Genomic DNA, 26,450 nt, shown 5'->3' with positions numbered 1-26,450 from the left:
CGCTCTGGCCTGTCCATGTGTTTCTGGCTGAGATCCATGGAATTTCTCAAGTTCCCACTTTCACTGGGCATGGCCATTCAGCTTTCCTTCCATCCTGTAAGCCACTGCACTGCTCCCTCTGCCTGCTCTAACAAATTACCACAGATCTTTGTTTTGTTAAAGCAAAAACAATTCATTATCTGACAGCTCTGTCAGTCAGAATCTAACCAGAGATCCATGGACGTGGATCTCAATGGGGTAAAATCAAGGTATCAGCAGGACTGAGTTCCCTTCTGGAAGCTCTATGGCTCCCTTCCTCTATGGTTAGGGCAGCAATGGTGGAATGTTCCTGTGCATCATGGGCCATCATGCTTCACCCATCTTTAAAGCCAACACCAGGCTTTAATCCGTCTCACATCCTAACACTCAAAACTAACCTTCAGCCTCTCTCTTCCCTTTTTTAAGGAGGCGTGTCATTAAATTGGGCCCACCTAGATAATTTAAGGCAATCTCCCTATTTTTTTTTTTTTAATGTTTTTTTTTTTTTTTTTTTTTTTTTTTTTTTTTTTGAGACAGAGAGAGACAGAGCATGAACGGGGGAGGGGCAGAGAGAGAGGGAGACACAGAATCGGAAGCAGGCTCCAGGCTCTGAGCCATCAGCCCAGAGCCCAATGCGGGGCTCGAACCCACGGACCGCGAGATCGTGACCTGAGCCGAAGTCGGACTCTTAACCGACTGAGCCACCCAGGCGCCCCCAATCTCCCTATTTTAAGATCAGCCGACTGGGATCTTCAGTTCCAGCTTCCAGGGCAACCTCCTTTGCCATGCGAGGTGACATATTCACAGGTTCCAGGGATGGATGGATGAAGTCAATGTCATACACACACAGACACAATGGAATATTACTCGGCCACGAAAATAAGGGGACCCTGCCATTTATGACAACATGGATGGATCCTGATGGCATTACATACACTAAGCAAAATAATTCAGAAAGACACAGCAAGACAGAGGCCATCTGAGTTTACTTATATGTGTAATTCAAAGAAAAAAAAAAACACAACAAACTCATTGATATAGGGAAAGACTGGCAGTTGCCAGAGGCAGGGGTTGGGGGATGTGTGGTGAAATGGATGAAGGGGGTCAAAAGGTATGAACCCCCAGTTATAAAATAAATAAGCCCTCAGGGTGTCATGTACAGCACTCGACTACTACACGTTTGGAAGTTGCTAAAAGAGTAAAACTTAAAAGTTCTCATCACAAGGAGAACTTTGTAACTGTGTGTGCTGACAGATGTTAATAAGACTTACTGTGGTGATCACTTCACAATACAGACATACATTGAATCATTATGTGGTACACCTGAAGCGAATATAATGTTATGTATCAATTATATCTCAATAAAATTTTTTCTTTTTCGGTTATCAGTAACATGAGAGGACATTCAGTAAGCATATCAAAGATCTGAATAAGATGACCACCAACTTAATCTAATTAATATTATTTAAAAACTTCACACAACCACAGAATAAACATTCTTTTTAAGTTTGTTTATTTAATTTTGGGAGACAGAGAAAGAGAGTGCATGTGAGTAGGGGAGGGGCAGAGACAGAGGGTGAGAGAATCCCAAGCAGGCTTTATGCCATCAGCACAAAGCCCGACATGGGACTCGATCTCACAAACCATGAGATCATGACTTGAGCCAAAATCAAGAGTTGGACACCCAACCAACTGAGCCACCCAGGTGCCCCAAACATTCTTTTTAAGTGTGCACTTACCAATATAAGCCACAAAACAAGTCTTGATAAACAAAATTATCGAAATCATACAAAGTATGTTCTGCAACCCTAACAAAAGTAAAGTAGAAACCAATATTCAGTATTGGGGAAATTCCCATATATTTGGAAATTAAACAATGCACTCTGAATAAAAATGAGTAAGCATTTTGAACTGAGTAAAAAAGAAAGCACATCATATCAGAATGTGTGGAATAAAGCTAAATTAGCATTTTGAAATACATTGTAGTATCTATATGTTCACATTGCCAAAGAAGAGAAAATCTAAAATAAGAAAGACAGGAGAGTAATAAGGATAATAAGAAAAATTTATTAAACAGAAAATCAACAGAGAGCAAAGATGAAATCAAAAGCTGGTTCATTGGAAAGACCAATAAAATGTACAAACCCCTTATGTGCTGATCTGAGAGAAAGTCAAGGGAGAAACTAAACACAAATGACCAACATCAGTAATAAAAGAAAGGAACACATCTTGGATCAATAAGAAGGTCTTATTGGGCATAGCTTTATGTCATTAAATTCAACAACTTTGGTGGAAAAGGGTAAATTCCTTTAAAGAAACAAACTACCAAAACTTAAGAAAGAAGAAAAGGCAAAACCATATGGACAGAAACATAAGTGGTGGTCAAGGGCTGGAGGCCTGAGCCGTTGACTGCACAAAGAGAGGAAGAAAGGTAAGGGAGCCATCCAATGCATGATTGTGATGCTGGTTACGCAACTACATGCATTTTTCAAAACTCATAGAAATGTACCCTGAATTTCAGGATGCCTCGCTGGCTCAGTCAGAAAAGCATGTGACTCTTGATCTCGGGGTCATGAGTTTGAGTCCCATGTTGAGTGCAGAGATTACTAAAAAAAAATAAATAGGGGTACCTGAGTGTTTCAGTCAGTTAAGCATCCAAGCATGGCTCAGGTCATGATCTCACAGTTCATGACTTCGAGCCCCACATCAGGCTTTGTGCTGACAGTTTGGATCCTGGAGCCTGCTTTGGATTCTGTGTCTCCCTCTCTCTATGCCCCTTCCCCTGTTGCACTCTGTCTGTCTCTCTCTCTCAAAAAACAAAAATTAAAACAAATAAATAAAAATAAATAAACTTAAACAAGAAAGAAATGTACACTAAATTTTAATGAATAAAATTTTACTGCGTATAAGGGATAGCCCAATAATTCTGACTTAAAATACAACAGAGCAAATATCATGTCTTCCTGTCTTAGAGTTTTGCTGTTCCCTTTACATAACTCTAATAACTTGTGCCTCCTTTTCATTAAGCAGCAGTGCCACGATAGGATTCATTTATAAGAATCTGTTTTATTTGTCCACCTAGAACATGGTCCTCCAGAGTAACCACAGCTTCTATCCCCATAACTTCCCTGGATTCTTGAGGCCTGGCTCAACTACAGGGGCAGACAACAACCCCGAGGAGGTCCAGTCATGCAGAGAACCCACCTCATTCTCTCTCACAGTCCAAAGTATAAAGCCCTGTGCACTGATAACGGGGTAGCAGACAAAGCATCCCGTGAGGCCCCGCTCCGGATACATTCATGTAACCTTCATTTCTTCTTAGGTTCTTTCAAAGTCAGCTGCACCCTGATAACGCTAGAGCCAAGCCTCAGCCCTAAGAATTGGTCCAAACAGCCAGAGAAAAACAAACCTTGCATGAGGATTTAGATGTCATAAACCAGAAGTCCCGACAGGACAAGGTTTGGCCCCAACACAGAACTGGCGATGTCTGGAGACACTGTAGTTCTGACCATTAGAAAGGCACTACTGGTGTCTAATGGCCGGTGGCCAGGGATGATACTAAACACCCTACGGTGGACAGGGATGACCTTGAAGACAGAGCAATAAGAATTATCTGTCCCCAAATGTCGACAGTGCTGAGACTGAAAAACTGCTATAGGCTTTGAGGCAATGAGAAGAACCAGAAGAAGATCAATGTCTTGCCTCAAGAGCACATCCTGGCCTCCCTAGGAGACCCCAGATCACCTGTAAGTAGGTATGAGGCACCAACCCACTCCCACATCTATTCTTCTGAATTAAAGGCATAGCCTTTAATTCATGGGCACGCAGCATAGGAAAGAAATTTTTGGACACTCCAGCGTCATTATTAACATAGTTTTTCTTACAGACTGTTTGTCCTTTGCTTTCGCTTCTCCATTGTTTCCTAAGCCTACCAGATTCCTGGCCCAACCAGAATCAGGTCTGATTGTCCAAACGAATCTGATGAATTCACTCCCCGTTCCATGCTTAATCTTTTGTGTGATGCCGTGGAACTCTGTTTCCCTAGATGACTTAAAAATGCATCCAAGCAATTATAAATGAGTGTACAACATAATCACTTAAAACATCTGCACGTCAGAGGAAATTATCACTATTCAAAATGTGGAATGCTATCTCTGCGGTGGCACCACTGTGTCCCAGAGTGCTCCGGTGACGCTGGGACAGCGGCTGGCAAACTACGCCTCCCAGACTCCTTTGCTGACCTGCTTCCAGTTGAGTCACAACAAACTCAGGCACTGGGGAGGGGGAGGAGGCTGGAGCCTGGAGAAGAGGGGAAGAGCTTCCTTAACCACTCAGCTGCAGTGTCCCCCTTGTTAGGGCACGGCCAGAGCCAACCTCGTCGTGCCCACACAGAGACACCAGCAACAGCTAGTTCCTGTCCCCTTTCCATAGGAAGAGAAGTCTCTTCTCAGAGCTCCAAGGATGCCCACGACATCTGGGCGGCATGTCCGTCCTCAGGAGCTGGAGAGCTGGGAGACCCCTCTGCAGGCTCTCGGTTCCTTCCATTTTGGTGTCCCCCTGCGGGGTAGCACCTGCTGCCTGCCATCATCTCTGGGTAACCTCAGCCCTCTCTTGAGCCCTTCTTTACCTGTGCAACCAATCTGGTTTTAAATTTGTTCAAAATACTAGTATATTCCAGTCACCTGAATCCCGGCTCCTATAAGTCCTGCTGTCACGGCTACTACTTGTGCCCTTCTGTTGCTGCTGCTACTTACTCATCATCCTCTAAATCTGTCAGACAGGTCTAGGTGCCTAACGGATAAAGAGACAAAGCATAATGGAGGCTGTATTTCATCACTGACAATTGATAGACCAAGTAGGTGAAAAATACATTAAGACTATAGAGGATCTAAAACAACAGTTTGTAAAGTAAAATCTAGAAAACATATGTTCAACTCTAAACATTATCAATGTGAGATATAATTTAATTTCTCTTTTCTTTTTTAAAGTTTATTTGCGTTGAAAGAGAGAGAGAGAGAGACAGCAAGGTGGGGAGGTGCAGCAGAGAGAGGGAGAGAGAGAGAGAATCCCATGCAGGCCCCACGCTGTCAGCGCAGAGCCTGATGTGGGGCTGGAACTCACAAACTGAGATCACGACCCGAACTGAAATCAAGAGTGGTACACTCAACTGACTGAGCCAACGGGGTGCCCCTCAATTTCTCTTTCTACAGAACATAAAGGAGAACTGACCCAAGATCCCCAATCATTCTAAGTGAAAATAGCACGGACAAGTACATTTGATCCTCATGCAGTGTAACTGGAATTTAATAACGAAATGAACACTAAGGTAAGAAAGCATAAAATAATTAAAGAACATTCTTAATAACCAGAAAGGAAATGATAATGAAAATCTTCCTTATACTGGTTTACCTAGCAGAAAAGAACATTCTTAATAACCAGAAAGGAAATGATAATGAAAATCTTCCTTATACTGGTTTACCTAGCAGAGAAGCCAACATTTCTACATACTATACCGGATTATGATGTAAAATAATGTAAAGTGTAAAATGTTATTCAACTGAATGTGATAACAATTCTGACGGTGACTGTGCTCTGCAGTGTATCCACTGAAACATAATTTTCGTGTTTCTTGCTTCTCCACTAGCAGAAGAGAATCGCTAAAATCCTCTTCGATATCTACTTAAACATCCGCCAAGGGTTTTAGTACAATTTCAAGGACTTAAAACGTCAATTTCCTCATTATTTAACATATGACACACTGGTAGGTCCATATATGTAACAGAACACAACAAAATCTTACAGGAATTGTGTTTCCTTCTACACCGCAATCAATATGTGCTGGGGTGTAAATGAAGAATAAAACAGTGCAGTAAAGGTACAGAACGAATGAAAATAATATTTAGCAAGATAAAAAGTAAACAAGACAATATTTTTAAATAGTCAGTGGCTCAGTGAGGTTTGGTGGTGGGAGAAGGGGGGTGAGACAGTAGTCATGGTTGGATTAAGGGAGGGGGAGTCGAGCAAAAGTGAAATGGCCACACTGGGAGGGAATCAGAAAATGTGTGAGATCCGCCAGGTTCAAATCCAAAAATGTGGTGGATTTGGCACTCATAGCTCTTGCTGGCTCAGAATCAGTTGGCCATAAGCGCTGATCTGTCTGAATCTCTGAATGAAGCAAAGAGAAGAAACAAAGAAGCAAAAGCTGTAAATGGGTATTTGTGTGCTTTCTTTCCCTGTGATTATATAGCTCCTGGTGACATGAAATGGACTTTGCAACTGACCACTGTCATTGTCTCTGCTCACCTCCTTATTATGGTTATTACCAATAGCAATGATTTTTTTTTTTTCAGCAGGATCTAAAATGTCTCTTACAGTTTTATCATGGAGTATTCATTGTTCTTCCTTCTTTCAACAACGAACATAAAGTTGAAAAAGAAACAGCAATGCTTGTTTATCACAGGGAACACTCCTGAACCAATCATTTTTTCCTGATGGTATTTCTTTATTCTCTCTCTCTCCCATCCCATCGTGCGCTCTCTCTCTCTCTCTCTCTCTCTCACACACATACACAAACACACACACACACACACACACACACACACACACACACACTCAGACGCCTAATTGTACACAAGGTTGATAGGGTCATTTGCGTGGCGATTTTACATATTTTTATACGTCCCCCTCTTTAACGCGCGGCTGGAAAAGACCCAAAACACAACTGTGACACGTATGGCATCCTCACACCTGAACTCATGCCCTATGAAAGCATTTTTGCCAGAGGACAGATGCACTGTTGTATTATTAGCTGTCTGTTGTCGCACAACATATTACCCCAAACTTAGAAGCCTGAAAAAACAAGAATTTACTATGTAAACAATTTATGTGGTGAGGCTCAGGTGAGTGCCTCTGGCTCAAGGGCTCTGAGGAGGCCCCCATGCACCCACAGTCCAGCTTTTGGCCCGGATTGGGGGTTCACCCGGAGGATGGACTGTGAGTGCATGGGAGGAATCTGCATCCAAGCTCACCTATGTCATTGTTGACAGGCCCCAGGTCTTCATTAGCTAATTGCTAGAGTCATCAGTCCCTTGCCACAAGGGTCTTTTCATAAGGCAGCTCAGAATATGGCAGCCGCTTTACTCAGAGCAACTGAATAAGCCAGAATAAGGGTTAGAGAGGGTAACCAAGATGGAAAAAATGTAACCCAATCTAGAAAGTAATATCCCATCCATTCTGCGGTATCCTATTCCCATGTCCAGCCTCCTCTGAGGAAAGGAGACTGCACAAAGGCATGAAGAAAAGGAGGCAGGGGTCATTGGGCACCATCAGAAGAGCTGAAAATCATAGTATCCAATAGAGTAGATTTTTGTCTACAGAGTGCAATGTAGTTTAAAATGAAGTACAATTATCATAGTGATTATTCTGCCAAGATAGCAAAGGATACCTATACTGGGAGAAATTTCCTAAAATCTTAAGCTATGATTGAATTTCAGTAGTGGAATTCCAAGCAATTTAATGTTTTTATGCTTTTCCGTGTTTTCTAGATTCAATTCCAGGTTTTAATTAGAATGCAAATACTTAAATAAATACTAAAAATACTAAAAAGTTAAAAGGATATAACATATAAAAAGAGATTGGATTATGCTTTCAACATAACAGTGTTGCTATAAAGATGAAACACAAAGGCGATACAGAGCATGCTTCACGGAACTCTTTTGAAGCATGCTCCGTATCACCTTTGTTACGAAGCCTTTCCTGACATTCTCGTTACCCCTCCCCTCTCCTACCCTTTGGTAGAAACTAATACTATTGATTTATATAAAATAACCACCGTCTCTCCTGGGTTGTGTCCTTTACCGAGACTACTGCCCACACTCACTTAACTTTCCATTTCCCATTATCTGATTGTGATGGATTTGGTGTAGCCCTGGGTTTTGCTGTACTGCCTGATGCATCACAGATACATAAGGCATGATCGATGATTGTACATGCATGCATGCATGGAGCCTACTGGAGAACAGAGCTGACAATGAGGAAGTCCTCAGTGTGTGGGAAATGGACAGTATGACCTTCTGCTTTCTCGTCCATGAGTTATCACCACCTTTGTGTACTTTGGCCCTGGAGATTTCCTGTGGGAGCCTGACTTATTCCCTTTTTGTTAGGCTCTACTAACCAAGAACAAACCACAGGCCCAGGAAGCATCATAAATAGCCATGGATCTGCCCGGCTCAGCAACCCCAGGCTCTAAGCATGTCGATGCCTCTTTTCTTCACTGGTCGTTCAGCCATGGGACTCCATGTGTTTCTCTTCGCACTCCTCTTTTTGACACTCTTATCCCCAGGTAAGGCGGTGGCTAATTGCTCAGGTCTGCTATCTAGAAAGCTATCTGGCAGGTCAGACAAGATTCATAAACCTGATATCAACAGCTTCGTTAGTATGATTATAATGCGGTGAAATAGGAAAGAGACAATTCCTTTGCCTGATGCAGTCACATTCTGTTTATCCTTACTCTGTACTTAGGACGCCTTGGTGAGGCATGACAATTGATTCATAGACAGGCAGATCTAAAAGGATTGGATTTCAGAGGCATCTACCATTAGATCTACTCACGAGGTCAGAGGAAGAGAAGGATGGAATCCCATCAATGAGATCTAGTGCTAAGGGTGTTTCTTGGGAGAATCTGTCATGTAAGTATTTGGCTCTCAAAAGAATTCAGAGTCAAAATGAAGTAACGATACACAGCTCTCATTATGGGAGAGGTATGCTCATAGTTGTAAAAGTAAGGTTAGGTTGATCTTATGTCTTTTTTTTTTTTTCTCATCCAAAACAGACACTTTTGGAAAATAAAGCAAATGGAGCACTGTTATAACTGTATCACAAGAGCAGACAGAAATTAGAACTATCCCAGCCAAACTGGCCACAGGGTCATTCTGCATAAATGGCATAGACCCAGAATAGGATTTTAGAAAGAGGATTACAGTCCCCAGGGAAGGGTTACTGAGAAGACCGAATACTGGTCTGCCAAAGCATATATCTGCTAAAGAATATAGGTGCCAAAGCATATATCTGGTCCCCAAAATGAAGCAAGTAGGAGGAGCACATCCTTTGGAGTGCTCATCCACAAGCTGTGTGTAAGAAATGGTTGAGCTGGGAAATGGAGACAGTAACACCAAAGGAGATGCTCTGCTATCATAAATCCTTAATGCTAAGATGGAAATTAAAAGTTATCAGGATCAGGGGTGGCTGGGTGGCTCCGTCAGTTAAGGAGATCCAGCTTCAGCTCAGGTCATGATCTTGTGGTTCATGGGTTCGAGCCCTGTGTCAGTCTCTGTGCTGACAGCTCGGAGCTTGGAGCCTGCTTCAGATTCTGTGTCTCCCTCCTCTCTGCCCCTCTGTCACTCGTGCTTGCTCTCTCTGTCTCTCTGTCTCTCTCTCAAAAATAAAACATTAAAAAAAATTTTTTTAGGTTATCAGGTTCAAACTCATCATTTTCAGATGAGATGACTGAGGTCCATAGAAATACTTCACAATTCTATAATTTAAGTATTCATACATGCATCTGAAAAGAATATGTCAGAGTTGCAGAGGCTGATAATCAACTATGTGGAAAGAGTTTAAATAATTTGTATGCCATACAAGATGAGCTGCTATCAATTGGACCAAGCATGTTTAGAAAACACATATCAGGGGCACCTGGGTGGCTCAGTCAGTTAAGCGGCCGACTTCAGCTCAGGTCATGATCTCACGGTCTGTGAGTTCAAGCCCCGCGTCAGGCTCTGTGCTGACAGCTCAGAGCCTGGAGCCTGTTTCAGATTCTGTGTCTCCCTGTCTCTCTGACCCTCCCCCGTTCATGCTCTGTCTCTCTCTGTCTCAAAAATAAATAAATAAATGTTTAAAAAAAAAAAAAGAAAACACATATCAGACAAAATAATCAGTATGTTTGCACTTGGAAATACTTTCTTCTGACATTAAAGGAGAATTTGTTTAGGATATACTAACTGCCAGGCACTGTTCTAAATTTCATATTAGGTAATAATATATCAAGTGGACTATCGTGTCCACTGAGGAACTATACTGTGACAAAAATAGGGACATATTTCCTGCTTTGATGGAGTTTCCAATGTTAATCTCCCATGTTGTCCACACACTGCTCTTTTTATCCTTTGCTAAATTTGTTGACAACTCTAAGGATAGGCTGAATCAAGAAGAGTACATCCATGGGGCACCTGGGTGGCTCAGTCGGTTAAGCGCCTGAGTTCTGCTCAGGTCATGATCTCACAGTTTGTGAGTTTGAGCTCTGCATCAGGGTCTGTGCTTACAGCTCAGAGCCTGGAACCTGCTTCTGATTCTGTGTCTCATTCTCTCTCTGCTCTTCCCCCACTTGTGCTCTGTCTCTCAAAAATAAATAAAAATGTAAAAAAAATTACTACAAAATAAGTGAAAAGTTAAAGCATAGATGTTTCGGAACACGAGGTTAGACAGGAAGTGAATGAATTATTTTTGTGAGATTAGTCAAAGTACAAAAAAAGCCCACATTGATTTAACAAGAAATCACGATTGTATATGCTTGCAAATGAAAGATGATTTGCAAAGTGAATTTGAGGACTGCAGGGGGCTTCAGACACATGAATGGATATGAGTAAAGACACCAAGATGTGATGGTCACAGTGTATTACAGGTTCAGCACGCAGGGATGTTGAGGCAAAGTGACTGTGCCTGAAGGCTGGCAAAGAGAATCAGAGGCAGCCTACAGAGCGCCACGTGCTGGGGCAGGAGGGGCTTGCCATGTACTGTGTGGCTCTGATAATGGAATGGACAGACTCATTTACCCTTAGAAACATCTCTTTAAGAAATGAAGAAGATGAACAGGAAGGGGCAGCCTAAAAGGGAATGATCATGGGACTTTACCTGTAAGAGAATACAACTGAGCAATAACTCTGGATGAAGAGAAGGGACACGTGGAGGGAACGTGAAAGAGCTATCATTGATTATAGTTAATGAATAAATGAATGCTCTGGAATGATAATTCTTGGGTTCCTGGATAAAGTCAAAGGGTGTTAATCCAGAAAGAAAATACAGTGAGGAGGATGTTTTCATGTGTCTTCATTTTTGAGGCTCAGACAAGGACAGAATGAGGATCAGATTCAACATCTTGAGTTTTAGGAACCTAGGCATCTTCCAGGTAGAAGCATATAACCTTGAAGACATGGGCCTGATATTCAGATGTGAAATCCCTGCATGAGTCATGTCACTGTTCTGTAATATGTGTCTAAATCTTCAGGAGTATGTGGTAATGCTTAGGGGAAGCCAGTAGCATGAAAAGAGAAGACAAAATAGAGAAGATAAGAAAATGGAAGTAAGGACATGAGAGAATAAGACAGAATCGGAGAAGAGAAAGGAAGAGAATACCATTGAAACAACCAGAAAAAACACCACACAGACTGAGCAAATGGAGAAAAGTTGCTAGGAGCCTGTCAGTGAATTTAAAATATTGAGCTGGTGAACATCAAACCATGTCAACTAACAGCAACACGACTTTCAAGAAATCACATGCCACCCGAAGATTTGGTAAAGCTGGAACTAAAATAAGGTCATCAAGGCTATTTTTACAAGTTTTTCCCAGCTTTCTTGAGGTATGATTGACAAGTGTAGATTTATATATTTAAGGTGTACAGCATGAAGATTTATCCATATATTTTCAATACCATGGAGGAACCTGAGGACGTGATGCCAAATGACAGAAGTGAGACACAGAAAGACAAATGCTGCCCGATCTCACTTATATGTGGAATCTAAAAAGTTAAACTCATGGAAGCACTGAGTAGACTGGTGGTTCCCAAGAGCTGGGGGTGAAGGAAATGGGGAGGTCATAAGTTTTCATGGAAATATACATATGTGGAAGCTGGGATGCTTTCACCATTTTCGTTGCCCACAAACATCAGTCCCCTATTTGTGACAGTGTGCCAGTCTCTTTCTTCCCTTTGCTTACAGCTCTGGAGTCCTTCAGAGTAACCCAAAAACTAGTATTCTGAGTGTCAAATTGATTGGTAAGAAAATGAACTCTTATTTAGAAGAAAATGTGGTTCATGCTAGCAGTTCAATCAGGAATGAACTATATAGTCAAACGTACATGTTCAATAAATAATAATAAGTAAACACTTATTATAATAAGTACATGCTCAATAAATAATAATAAGTAAACACTTATAAACAAGAAAAAGAGTGTGGATAGTTTTTTTTTTCTTATTTCACATAAGGCTAACAAGAGTTGTGATCCATCTTGTCATTTTCCAGTCCTTTAAAGAGAAGTATCTATAAAACTAATGAAGAAATTGAAGATAACCTGGAAACTGAGGATAGCTTATTCTTCTAAGAATAAATATAAGACCTTCTGGAGGTTCCTGAGAGAGTGTAAGACAAACATTCTAATAAATGGAGCCTATAAAAGGACTTTCAGCATTCCCATCATTTTTGTTTAGAAATCACCAAAAAACAACATGAGTGAGAAAAAGAATTGAAAATAGCATCTTCAAGTAATCTAGGATATAGATGGAATGTGAGAAAAAGAGGCAAATGTCTCCATTTCTTATGAGGTTCCAGCAAAGAACACTTCTAGAAGGTAAGGGCACACCCTAAGAACAAACTCAAAAACATTCCTTAGCAAAACAAAAACAGAAATCACGGGCTATTAGTGAGAGCATCCCAGGGGCCAATAGTGGACTTGACAAACAGATAATTCAGATTAAACCAAGAATGGTGTAAAAAAGCTATATATATGCAATACATAATCTATAGGTGAATCTGGAAGGGTAAGAGAGACATTGTATTGTGAGTAATGTTATACTTGCTTATCTCTATTGGTCTGAATAAAAGTAAGAGTTAACACAAATTAATTCCTGGCACATAATGCCACACAAAGCTTTAGGTCTGGGAAAAACTCATCTCATTCAAAAACAGAAGTAATGAAAAGTGAACAGTACTGGAATCTAAACATTTTTTTACATGATGAAAGATGAACAGGCAACAAAATTTTTTAGACCCAGCAATCCATTCCCATGGGAATATATCATATATATATATATATATATATATATATATATATATATATGTATATATATATATATACACATATATATGTGTATATATATATATGTGTATATATATATATACATATACATATATATGTATATATATATGTATATGTATATATATGTATATATATATACATATAAAATCTATCTATCTGTATATATATATATGTATCATCTATATGAAAGCAGCATGTGTATAATGTTAATCATCACAACTTTATCTATAAAAACAAAAGATTGGAGATCCCATACCTGATTCCCATCAATCAAAACACAGCTAAATAGGTAATGGCCTGTCTATATACAGATGCTCATAATTATTATAAAGTACAATGACAAATCAATAAGACAAGAAAATGAATGAAGTAGAAGAACTAGAAATGAAAAACACTTGACTATTCTTATTTGCAGTTGACACAACAGTAATGACACACTTAACTATTGCAATCTTGATGGAAATTTCTTCTTTTTTTTTCTAGTTGCTGGCTATTATAAACAATCTTACTCTAAAAATTCTCTCACATATGTCTTGGTTTCCCTGGAGCACCATCTTAGGGATAGAATGGAATCTTATGATATGAATCCTCAGCTTTACTAGGTGAAAATATACTCTTCTCAAACTGGGGTGAACAAATTTAGAAACCCATTAAGTGTTTGAAAGTGGTAGGAATTAAAAACAGTAGAATTGAAATAGTTGACAACAAAAGTCAATAATCGGGAGGAGTTCAATGATGATGACAAAGCTGTAAAGTCATTGTATTGTTTAAGGGTAAATATTTTGATTAAATTTAGACTTTGCTATATTAAGACCATATATATATATATATATATATATATATATATTTTTTTTTTTTTTTTTTTTTTTTTTTAATTATTGAGAGGGACAGAGTGAGCAAGCAGGGGAGAGGGGCAGAGAGAGAGGGAGAGAGAGAGAATCTTAAGCAGGCTCCATGCCTAGGCTCCATGCTCATCTCACAAACGATGAGATCATGACCTGAGCTGAAATGATGAGTCAGTTGCTTAACTAACTGAGCCACCCAGGCACTCCAAGAATATAAGTTTTAATTCTATGAGAACTACTCTAAGAATGGGGACAAAGGCTTAATTTCCCAACTAATAAAAAAATGTGATGCTTAAAAACAATCCAGTAGAAAAGAGAAATTGAGTGAGAGAAAAGGAACAGAGACTAGGCAAACAGAAAAGAAAGATGGTAGAAATAAACTCAAATATATCAGTGATGACACTAAAATGCAAACAGGTTACTTTTCTATTTCAAATAGAAGATGGTCAGTGCTTATTTTAAAAATAAACTCAACTACATGGTACTAAAGTAAAACAAAAAACAAACAAAAACACCTACAATGTAAGCAATCATAAAGGTTAGAAAGAAAAGGAGAGTGTTATGAGCTAAATTGTGTCCCTCCAAAAATGCATCTTTTAAGTTTTTTTTTAATGTTTATTTATGAGAGAGAGCCCCCACATGCAAGCAAGTGGGGGAGGGGCAGAGAGAGGGAGACACAGAACTGGAAGCAGACTCCAGGCTCCACAGGCTGTCTGCACAGAGCCCCAGATGAGGCTTGAACTCACAACTGTGAGATCATGTCCTGAGCCAAAGTCGTATGCTTAACTGATTGAGCCACCCAGGAGCCTCTGGTGTTTGTTTGTTTGTTTGTTTGTTTGTTTGTTTGTTTGTTTGTTTTGAGAGAGAGAAAGAGAGAGAGAGAGAACATGTGAGTGGGGAAGGGACAGAGAGAGAGGGAGACAGAGAATCCCAAGCAGGCTCCACGCTGTCAGTGCAGAGCCCAACACAGGGAATGATCCCATGAACCATGAGATCATGACCTGAGCTGAAAGCAAGAGTTGGACACTTAACCAACTGAGCCACCCAGGCACCCCTAAAATTGCGTATGTTAAATCCTAAGTCTTGGTACCTCAGAATGTGAGCATATTTGGAGACTGGGGTTTTACAGTAGTGATTAAGTTAAAACGAAGTCATTACGGTGGGACCTAAGCCAATATGACCGGTGTCCTTAAAAGAGGAGGAAATTTGGACACAGGCACATACAGAAGGAACACAGTGTGAAGACATAATGAGAAGATGGCCATCTACAAACCAATGAGATGGAACCGATCCTTCCCTCGGGTTTCTCAGAAAGAATCTGAAAGCACTACATCCGACTACAGAATACACATTTTTCAGTTCAGCCAAAGAATTTATAAAAATGACCATACACTCAAACATAAAGCAAGCATCAAAATTTTTAAAAATCTAAATTATTAGCATATTAAATCACCATTATACATTTCTAACTTACACGATGTTATATGTCAGTTTTATCTCAGGAAAGCTGGAAAAAAATAAAATAGTAAAATTTTGCAAAATTGGGGAACAACTTCTTTGAACTAATTTGTTTAAGCCAGAAATCATTAACAAAAATATAAATATTTGGAAATGCAGAAATATACTTCTACAAAAAGCACGCATCAAAGGAAACATCAATATGAAAATTAGCAAGTAAATTACACTGAAATAAGCTACATGAAGGTAAGTTAGAATTTAGAGAAACACATGAAAGAGACACAAATAGGTAAAAGAATCACCAAAACAAAAAGTTGGTGTTTTAAAGACTAATAATCTTGGGACACTGATCAAGAAAAAATGAGACATACTTAAAGTAACCACCTCAGGATTGAACAGGCTGAAATCACAGCAGATGCCCCAGACAGCCAGAGAAAAGGAAAGGGTAGGATGAATTTGCACACTGGGTCCCATTCCCTCTTGTGCATTTAGAAACCAATCCCTAGTGGCAATTCTTCCCTCATGTTCATATCATCAATTTTATTTCTGCTGGATTGTTACCGTTAGCATACAAGCATGCTGTTCTTTCTCCTATTAAAAAAAAAAAAAAAACGACAAACTTTTTTTCCCCTCTTCTTCCAATGCCAGCTAGCACCCTCTTTCTTTGCTCCATTTGGTAGTAAAGCACCTCAAGATAGTCATCCACATTTTCCACCTCCAGTCCTTCTTCTCGAATCCCTAAGTATATTCTGAGCAGACATTCTCCCGACCCTCTCCCTGCTATGTGAGCTGTGCTTGCTGGTCACCAAGGGTCCCCACATTGCTGGATCTAACGGTCACCAACTGTTGTGACTTTACTTGGCCAATCATCAGCATTTAAAACAGATGGTCGCTCACTCCTTCATCATATACTTTCTTCAGTTGGCTTCCGGGGTAGTGCATTCACCTGATTCACAGCCTGGACCTGCCTCCTCCATTTCCTTAGCTACTCCCACCTCTTGTCCCAGTGTTCGCCATATTGGGGAGACCCAGCTCTCAGTTCCTGGGCCTCTTCTCTTCCCTCTCCCCATCTACTCCTTGGGGCTAGTCCCATCCTTTTAAATTCTCCTCTTGGACTTCTCTTCTCAACTCCAGACTTGTAACAAATATCCAATGGCATAATTTCTATCTCTGGTTTAATTTCAAAGGTAACATATCCAAATCTGAATTCCTGATATCCCTCCATACAGTTTTCCCCCATCACAGGGTGCCGTAGCTGGCACTCCATGGACCTACTCTTGGCTCTGATGCATCCCCTCCACCCTCAGTAGGCCTCCACATGTGCACCTTAGGAGGTCCCCCTCAGGGCTCCTGTCTATGTCTAGCCTTGGACAGAAGCTGCTTCATACTCAGTGAAAGGACAGAGTGTCTCCAGAATCTCCCTTGGCATCCCTGCCCTGCCATGCATCAGACTGCATTAGACTCTCTACTTGTGTACCTGTGAGGAAATTCTCTTACCTTCTCCACATCCTCTACAGTTTCACACAGCTGCTGCCTTGTACGAGGCAGGGCAAGACTTTGTCTTAGGGACAAAGTCTCTGCCTTAGGGTGAGACTTCACAATTCAGCTCGGGTTCAAATTTCAGTAGCCCCTACGTGCCTGTCCCTCCAACAGGTCACAGACCTGTTGCTCTCCACCCGATTTTCTAAAAAACACTCAATGGAATGGCATGACAAAAGAGTGAGTCTGATGTATCTGGGACCCAGTGATACCATAATGCTACAAAAGCCCACACTTAGACCTTAAACATTTGTTTGAAGTTCAGCTGTTTCCTTTTTATCTCCTGAAGGGGCTGATTCCTCTTTCCGTGCATCCACACATAAAAACACATGTGGGCCCCCTCCCTTTTACTTCTTTTAATTTTTAATTTTTCCAGATTTACTGAGATGTCAATGACATATAACATTGTGTGAGTTTAAGATGAACAATGTGATGATTTGATACACGTTAATATTGTGAATCGTTTACCACACATGGTAAGGTAATGTCCTTTACCTCACATAATTACCATTTTGTTGTTGTTCCCATGAGAACATTAAATCTCTACTCTCCTAACAACTTTCAAGTATACAATATAGAATTGTTAACTATAGTCACCATGCTGTATATTACATCCCCAGAACTTAATTCATCTTATAATTTAGAGTTTGTACACTTTGACCAAGATCTTCCCGTTTCCCCACCTCTCAGCCACAATTCCACAGTCTGTTTCTATGAGATTGATATTAGATTTCATATATAAGTTAGATCATACAGTATTTGTCCTTCTCTAATTTTACACAGCATAATGCCATCAAGGTCCATCCATGTTGTCATGAATGGCAGGATTTCTTTTTTGTCTGGCTGAATTATATTCGATATTTATATACACAACAGATTTCTCATCCATCATCCCTCATCCATTGATGGGCTCTTAGATTGTTTCCATGTCTTGGCTATTGTGAATTGAATAATGCTTTGATCCACATAAGAATGCAGATATCTCTTCAAGACAGTAATTTCATCTCCTTCATTCAAAAGTGAGACTGCTGGATCGTATGGTAGTTCTCTAATTGTTTGAAGAGTGGTTACACCAATTTACATTCCCACCAACATGTACCAGTGTGCCATGTCTTCTCCACTTCCTCACCAGTGCTTACTATCTCTTGTCTTTTTGATGATAGCTATTCTAACAGGTATGAGGTGACATCTCATTGTGGTTTTGATTGGCATATCTCTGATGATGAGTGATGTTGAGCACATTTTCATGTACTTGCTGGCTATTTGGTAGTCTACTCTGGGAAGATGTCTATTCAGGTCCTCTGCCATATTTTAATTGGATTACTTGAGGGGTTTCTTTTTTTGCTTTTGAGTTGTTATGTGCCTTCCTTATATATTTTGGATATTAATCCCTTATGAAATACATGATTCGCAAAAATTTTCTCACATTCTGTAGTCTGTCTTTTCATTTTGTTGAATATTTCTTTAGCAGTGTAGGAACTTTTCTGTTTGCTAATGTCCCACTTGTTTATGTTTGCTTTTGTGGCTTGTGCTTTTGGTGTCATCCAAATAACCACTGCCACGACCAAAGTCAAGGCAAATTTTTTCCTGTTTTTTTCTAGGACTTTTACAACTTTGGGTCTTACACTGAAGTCTTTAATCCATTTTGAGTTAATTATATAGATCATATATATATCATGTCATCTGCAAACAGAGACAATTTTACTTCTTCATTTCCAATTTGGACCCATTTTTTTTCTTTTTCTTGCCTGATTGCTCTAGCAAGGATTTCTAGTACTTATGTTGAACAGGAGTATTGACAGTGGAAACCCTTGCTTGTTTTCTGATCTAGAGGGAAAGACTTCAGACTTCTACCACTGAGTATGATGTTAGCTGTGGGTTTGTCATATTTGACCTTTATTATGTTTATGTATGTTACTTTTACACCCAATTCATTGAGTGTTTTTACATGAAAAGATATTGAATTTTGTCAAATGCTTTTTCTTCACTTATTGAAATAATCAGATGATTTTTACCTTTCATTCTATTAATGGGGAATAGCACATTGATTGATTTGCATCAACTAAGCCATCCTTGCATCCCAAGGAAAAGTCATTCTTGATCATGGTATATGATCCTATTAATGTGCTGTTAAATTCAGTGTGTCTGTATTTTGTTAAGAATGTTTGTATCTATCTTCATTCAGAATATTGGTCTGCAGGGTTTTTTTAATTTTTAATGTTTATTTATTTTTGAGAGAGAGACAGAGAGAGAGACAGAGCATGAGCAGGGAAGGGGCAGAGAGAAAGGGAGACACAGAATCTGAAGTAGGCTCCAGGCTCTGAGCTGTCAGCACAGAGCCCAATGCAGGGCTTGAACTCACAAACTGTCAGATCATGACCTGAGCCAAAGTCGGACACCCAACCGACTGAGCCACCCAGGCGCCCTTGGTCTGTAGTTTTCTTAAAGTGTTCTTATCTGGCTTTGTTGTCAGAATAATGCTGGCCTTGTCAATTGAGTTTGGGAGTGTCCCCTCCTTTTCAACTTTTCAAATCCAGGTCCGTAAGCTGCTGTGGGGCCCTTGACTGTTGGCGTGCATTTTCATGACTGCAGGATCTCACCATCAGCGGACACAGCAACGGAGGCCAAAAACAGGCATCGGACCAGAGGTGTGCAAATGCACAGCCTCAAAGTGCACACGTGGCATGGGGGTCAGTTGTGGGGGTCTATGCTAATGTCTTGCACTAGAGAAGCCACAGAGGCCTAGGCTGGATGCTGGTGCAGGTTCCCAGCTCTGGTGAGGGCAGGGCAGGGCAGGGGAAGGAGTAGGAAGGGACTCAGTGGCTGGCATCAGTGACCAAGGACCTCTGTGGGGTGAAAACCCAGTGAAACTTCAGGGTTCTGTTTCTTCTGGCCACTGGTTTCTTCTACAGCAAAAGTTGCTGGGGTCCTGGCAGAGCAAGTCACTGGGGACAGCAGTCACCACCTGCATGTGGTGGTTATGGTAGCCCCTGCTTTTCTCCTCTGTTCCTAGCCACCTCCACACATCACGGCTGTGCCAGTCTGGGTGGGGTAAAACTGAAACATCTCCTTCAGGAGGCCCCCCAAAGGCTAGGGAAGTTGTGGCTCACCTGCCTCTTCCCTTCCCTGATAGGGGGGCTCTTTCTAGATGGGGACATCCCCCTTGGGGCTGAGCATGCTGACCTTGGGGATGGGATGGCACAGGTAATCTGATGCCATTCTTTCCCTTCGTGTACGTTATTCTCAGGGTTTTGTTTCACTGTCTTGCTCTGTGGCTTCTTGAGTGCACAGGCAGAGCTCTTCCAGGGTGGTTTTTGCTCACAGATAGCTAATTGTTCATCTTCATGGGGGGACGGAAGCTGGGCTCTCCCACACCCCCACCGTGGTGATGTCACTCCCTCCCCTTTCAGTAGGGCCTTATCACTTTGGATTTTAGTTAATTAGCTTTCTCTGAGCACTCAGCTCTGGGCTGAGCTTTTAACAAACTGTGATCTATGAATTATCCAGCTTGCTCTCTTTTTCAGGAAAAGAGCAATTCCTTTTGTAACGTTTTACATCCTAAACAGAAGTAGAAGTTCACTCCTGTCCTTTTTCAAACCTCCTATGTTGGAGAGTATTATTATTACTGTCATCAATTTCATGGTATTTACTAGAATTCTACCTTGGCTCTGAGGCCACCTTCTGTCTGTGTTAAATTCTTTCTTCATAGTGTATGTCCTCTAGAACTTCCTTAGAGGTAGATATATTGGTGGTGAGTCATTTCAGTCTTTATGTGTGAATCTGTAAATGTTATCCTTATTCTGGAAAGAAAGCATGTCTGAGAACACAATTCCATCCCAGCAGGTATTTTCTCACAGTCCATCTTCTTTGACTTTCACTTTACTGCCATAGCTTATCATTTATTTTTTTATTTTAATTTTTAATTTTAAGTTTTTATTTATTTACTTTGAAAGAAACAGAGTGAGTGTGAGCCTGGGAGGAGCAGAGAGAGAAAGAATCCCAAGCAGGCTCAGCCAAGTCAGCACAGAGCCTGATGTGGGATTCGAACCACAAACCGTGAGATCATGACCTGTGCCAAAATTAAGAGTCAGAGGCTTAATTTCATTTTAAGTGTTTTGTCCTTTTTTTCCCCAAAGTTTTTATGATCTACCATTTGTTTTGTTTTATAACTTAATGTGAATCTCTTTTATATTATCAGTTAGGAGTGATTTTTTATCTTGAATCTGTGGATTTGTATTTTTTCCATCATTTCCAGAGAATCTCTTTAAGACTTCCTCCTCTTATTCCTCTCTTGTCTCGGCTTTTAATTTAATAAATGTGAGACCTTGTGTATCAGTACTAACTTCTGGGTAAATAAATTAGATGTATCTATTCATTCATTAATTCTCTTGTCACTTGTGTCTAATAATTGGTCATTAATACCTTCATTTCTTTTTTCAAAAAAGTTTTTTTTCACTTCTAGAAGTTTCTATTTTTTGAAACTGCCCACTTATTCTATCATCTATATTACCTCCTTGTTGCTTGTACAGCTTTGTGATAGTAGGTTTTATTTCTTTAAACAATGTGATACATAGATGTTTAATTATTTGTCACATTGGTCATGCCAATACTTTTAGTCCTTGAGGGCCCAAATATGTTGTTTATTTCATTCACTTTTGCTCATGGTACCTTACCTTGCTGATCATGTCATGGTGAAGTCATTGGTTGTCCTTAGTCCACCAGTATCCTATGGATCTAAGTTGAGCATGTGTCTCTGTTACCATCCAAAGCTACCACCATGAAACCTCCTCCATGATCTTCTCAGTGCAGGAGCTGCAGGCTTAACAAACTGCCACTGCTGCTATTCCAGGAGTAAGGACCGCCGTCAGCACTGCTGATAGTAGTAATGACCTTCTAGAAACCCCACCCCAGCCAGCCGACCAGTGCAGAGCCCCACTGCTCAAGCTTCAGTTCGAAGACTTGTTTTTCCTGAAGGAGCGAGTAGTCTAGGACACTGGCCTACCACTTTCAAGAATAGCGGTGTTTCAGAGATACTACGATCCATTTGTTTCATGACGGCAGTCACTTGAGAGTATCTAATTTGCAATTGTGGCCAAAAGCCTAAATCGTTCTTTCAGTCTCATCATATTTGTTCTGCATCTTCCAGGAACTTCTGTTTCTGATGTACTGATGGTACTCTGTGCCTTGGGGCACTCCTACAGATTCTTTCAAAATGCTACCCACATAATTCCAATAGCGTCTGGGGAGGAATAGAAGGAGAGCAAAACCAGTATGCTCAAGTCATCACTGACCTCTTATCACTGATGGTGTTGTCCACAAATTTCAGAACTCTATTTGTAGCAGGATTCTCATGGGACACCAAGGCCTTTCCTTTCAGGAAGCAGCTTTATTCGTGCTAGCACAGGCTCAGTGGGCTAAGAATCAAAAGGCTGAGCCCCGAATGCAGCGGGGTGTAGCCTTTTATACAATTTCTACTTCTTTGTCTCCCGCACATGGTAACATACAGACACGCTATCTGATTGGGCGGTCTACATCACAGCGTCGTGAGGAATGTCACATACAGACATACAGTCTGGATGGACACAGGCAAAGTTACTGAGTTGTGCCAGAGCTATGGATACGTGTATAGGAGTTGATTGGGCTACATTGCCTTCCTTTGTTTTGAGAAGGCCTCCACCACATTCCTGAGGAAGGGGCTGTTCCCCTACCACATATTAATACACTATCAACAGTGGACATTCTTCTTTCCCTTCTGATTTTCATGGGACTAAGGCTAGTATTTTACTATGAAGTGCTATATGGATATTTTTTATGTTCAGGTGAATTGAAATTTGGTTAAGGTAATATCCTCCTCTTCCTATTTTTAAAATAATGTTTATCAGAAATCAATGTTGATTTTCTTTTCAATTCTCTCCTTCCAAATACATATTTAAATTACTCGATCCACTGGGTATATTGTATATGTCATTCTGCTACAGTAAACAGGGACATTATCACCAAATTTTAATCTAAAAATACTGTCTTACCATTCTTAGCTAGGAATGGCCTCAATAGGCAAATATAAATAAAAGTAATGTGACAACTGAAAAATTCTTATTTGATGGGATCTATTCATTATTGAGTGGACCTTCAGTTACATCATGGGTGGGAAATCCTTGACACTATGCAAATTCTCAATACAGAGGTGAAACCAATTGGAGCTATTAACTGTCTTCTCCTACCTCTTCCCTAGGTGGCTTTTCTACTGGACAGTGATTTTGAGGATTGTACTGCCAGGTCATCAGCTCTGCCATTAGAGAGTTTCCTATTAAATTAACTTGGCTCTAATGTGAGTCATCTGGAGAAAAGAATGGCCTGGACATGATGACAAATTTTCAGCTTTTTAGAGTCAACTGGTGTGTGTAGAATAGACGAGTACCACCACAGATCCACACGATCTGTTTTCCTGAAACTTCACCTTACCCCCGAGCTAAACAGATAGGAGAAAGAAGGAGATGGGAACGGTAAAGAAACAACATTTAAAATTCTTTTTAATGTTTATTTATTTTTGAGAGAGACAGGGACAGAGTGTTAGTGGGGGAGGAGCAGAGACAAAGGGAGACAGAATCCAGAGCAGGCTCCAGGCTCTGAGCTATCAGCACAGAGCCTGATGCGGGGCTTGAACTCACACACTGTGAGATCATAATCTGAGCTGAAGTCGGACACTTAACCAACTGAGCCACCCAGGTGCCCCAAGTAAAAAACAACATTTTAAAAGGAGAATGGGCATACAGATTCTTAAGGCAGCTGTTGCATCAGGTCCAGGAACCTGCAAGCTTACTCTGGCCTGTGAACCACACATGATCTTCATTCTGTCTTATCTCATCTCATTTCTTACCAAACCTTTTTTTTTTCCATAGTGCTCCACCTACACAGGTCTTTCTGTTTTTCCAATACACTAAGGAAGGGACCTAGCTATTCTATATGCTTAACATGCCCTCACACGAATACGTGCTTGGCTTCTTCACACCCATCATTCAGACCTCAGTTCAAATGCAACATCCTCAGAAAGCCTCTCTCTGTCTGTTCCATTCACTGCATCCTCCAGACGATATCTGGTCAGTTACTGTATTATTTTGTTCTAAACACCGCTTTCCTAAATTAGCTTAGCAACCTAATTTTGCATGGTCAGATTTTATTCACTGAAGTTAAGTCCTGTAAGAATAAGAAACATTTCTTCCATTTTCACTGTTCTGTTGCTAGTGCAAAGAAAAATATCTGGTGACCGGAAGATGCTCAGCAAATATTTGTCGAAGATCCATATAAAGGAGCAACAACGAAGGAATCGGTGTGTTTAGAACATATATGTGAAAGGGAAATGAAATGGGGTCACTTATGTTAAGGGGTTTTAAAATGGAGCCGGGAGGCCCTTTAGGAGGTGGGCTGTATGCACGCCCTCACCTGCGGAGCCATAAACTTTTGATCTGGGCCAATCGCAAATATTCCACGGACTCAGCCCGAACACCTGGCTACAGAACGCGATTTTGCTTAGTGATGGCCTTAGCAACCAGCCATATTCAGTCAAGATCAGCTTTGCTGCCGCCAACACCAATCAAAAATTCTTTGTGAACGACATATATAACGCATTCCCTTTTTGCTTTGAGAACCTTTTTGCTCTAGGCGCACCTGGGTGGCTCAGTCAGTGGGGCATCTGACTCTTGATTTTGGCTCAGGTCATGATCTCACAGTGTGTGGGTTTGAGCCCCACATCGAACTCTGTGCTGACAGTGCAGAGCCTGCTTCAGATTCTCTGTCTCCCTTTCTCTCTGCCCCTACCCCACTTGTGCACTCTCTTATGCTCTCTCTCTCAAAATAAATAAACATTAAAAAAATAAAAAAATAAAAAAAAACGTTTTTGCTTTAAGAACTTTTGCTTCCTAGTAGGACACTCTCTGAGTTGCCACTCAAATCTGTGTACCCCAAACTGCAATTCTCTGATCCCATATAAACTCTCTTGCTTAATTTTTGCCTCCTCACAATTTTATGTGGACATGTATTTTTGCCCACCCCCTTGTTCCAGTTTGACATTTACCAAAGTTCTTACTGAAGCAAAAATTAGCAATGCCAGGAACTTATGAGAGAAGGAAGGAGGGGGTTGTTAACATTTGGGCTGTTGGGTAGAAAAGGACAGTGAAGGTGATGGGACAATTGAATAGGTCTTCTGTCCAGCTTCTTTTCTGCACACAGAACTGGTCCCGCCAGAATACGTCCACCCTCACACATGACAGGGCTCAGGGTCTTACACTCCACTCGTGAACTAATTATTTCACTGCCTCTCTTCTTCTGCAGTAAGAAGTGGTATGGCTTCTGCTGAAAACCATTGTCTAAATCTGTCTGGCATTTGCAGAAGAGACATCTGCAAAATCACAGAGGATCAGATTGGAGCCTGTAAAAGAAGATGGAAGTGCTGTAGATCTTGGTGGATTCTGGTTCCAATTCCAACCCCACTTATCTATTCAGATTATCAAGCACCCCTTAAGCATAAATTGAAATGAAACTAGGGAAAGCATCAGAAGGAAAGTTTCTGCATCTAAAACACTGGAATATACATAAACGCTTCCAGCTTTATTACCAATTCCTATTATCCCTTGTCAATAAAAACAAATAAATATGGGTTTCAAATCTCCAGATACTACTTCTTTGTGACTCATCTTCAGATTCACACAATCTCTTTAAAAGCGAGAAAGCCAGGGTGCCTGGGTGGCTCAGTTGGTTGAACGCCCAACTTCGGCTCAGGTCATGATCTCATGGTTCGTGGGTTCAAGCCCCTCATCGGGCTCTGTGCTGACAGCTCAGAACCTGGAGCCTGCTTCAGATTCTCTGTCTCTCTCTCTCTGCCCCTCCCCTGCTCATGCTCTCTCTCTCTCTCTCTCTCTCTCAAAAATAAACATAAATTTTTTTTTTTAATTTTAAGTGAGAAAGCCCATTTATGTAACAAAAATGTTTTTTGAATTTGTCACAAAAGACCAAAAGGTTAACAAAACCTGAAGATACAGTTATACAAAATGTAATTAGACACACAGAGACTACAAAGAAAATGCACAGGCAAAATACAGAGGAAATACAGAAAATAACAGGGGTGGGAAGAGCTATGGCGTGGGCTAAGGTGGAAAATTGGAATGGGGCAGGAGAAAATCATTTTGGGATAATACACAAGGATTTTCACTATATGGTAGATAATTGGAAGGAAATGAAAACAAGAAAGGAGAGAGAATGAGAGCTTGAAGATCAACAAAAATGTGTATTATGTACACTAAAAGGTAAAACTTCAACCAACAAAGAGACGTTTATGCTTCCCTCCTGTCGAGAAACATCATGATCATTTAGAGTCTCCAGCTATTACTCCTTAAGATAAATAACTCCTTTTCATAGGACCTAAACATTTTATTGTAAAAATATAGTGACCTCTTTTGAGAGTGTGCTGTCAGTATCCCTTTCTAAATAGACATTCTAATACTGCATAA

At 40.6% G+C, this 26,450-nt stretch overlaps 1 protein-coding gene across 1 annotated transcript; it reads left to right on the top strand.

The window, feature by feature from the left end:
• Positions 1-4,479: 4,479 nt before the first annotated feature.
• On the top strand, positions 4,480-25,481 carry LOC145715426 (beta-defensin 109-like). Its single transcript, XM_081795436.1, has 2 exons — positions 4,480-4,612; positions 25,276-25,481. Exons 1-2 carry the CDS (start codon positions 4,480-4,482, stop codon positions 25,479-25,481), a joined length of 339 nt encoding a protein of 112 aa, XP_081651562.1.
• The last annotated feature ends 969 nt before the right edge of the window (positions 25,482-26,450 follow it).

Source organism: Panthera onca, chromosome B1 (genome assembly GCF_046562875.1).
Source record: "Panthera onca isolate mPanOnc1 chromosome B1, mPanOnc1 haplotype 2, whole genome shotgun sequence".
NCBI lineage: Eukaryota > Metazoa > Chordata > Mammalia > Carnivora > Felidae > Panthera > Panthera onca.
Note: the sequence above shows the minus strand (reverse complement) of the source record. Positions and strands in the feature narration are given on the sequence as shown.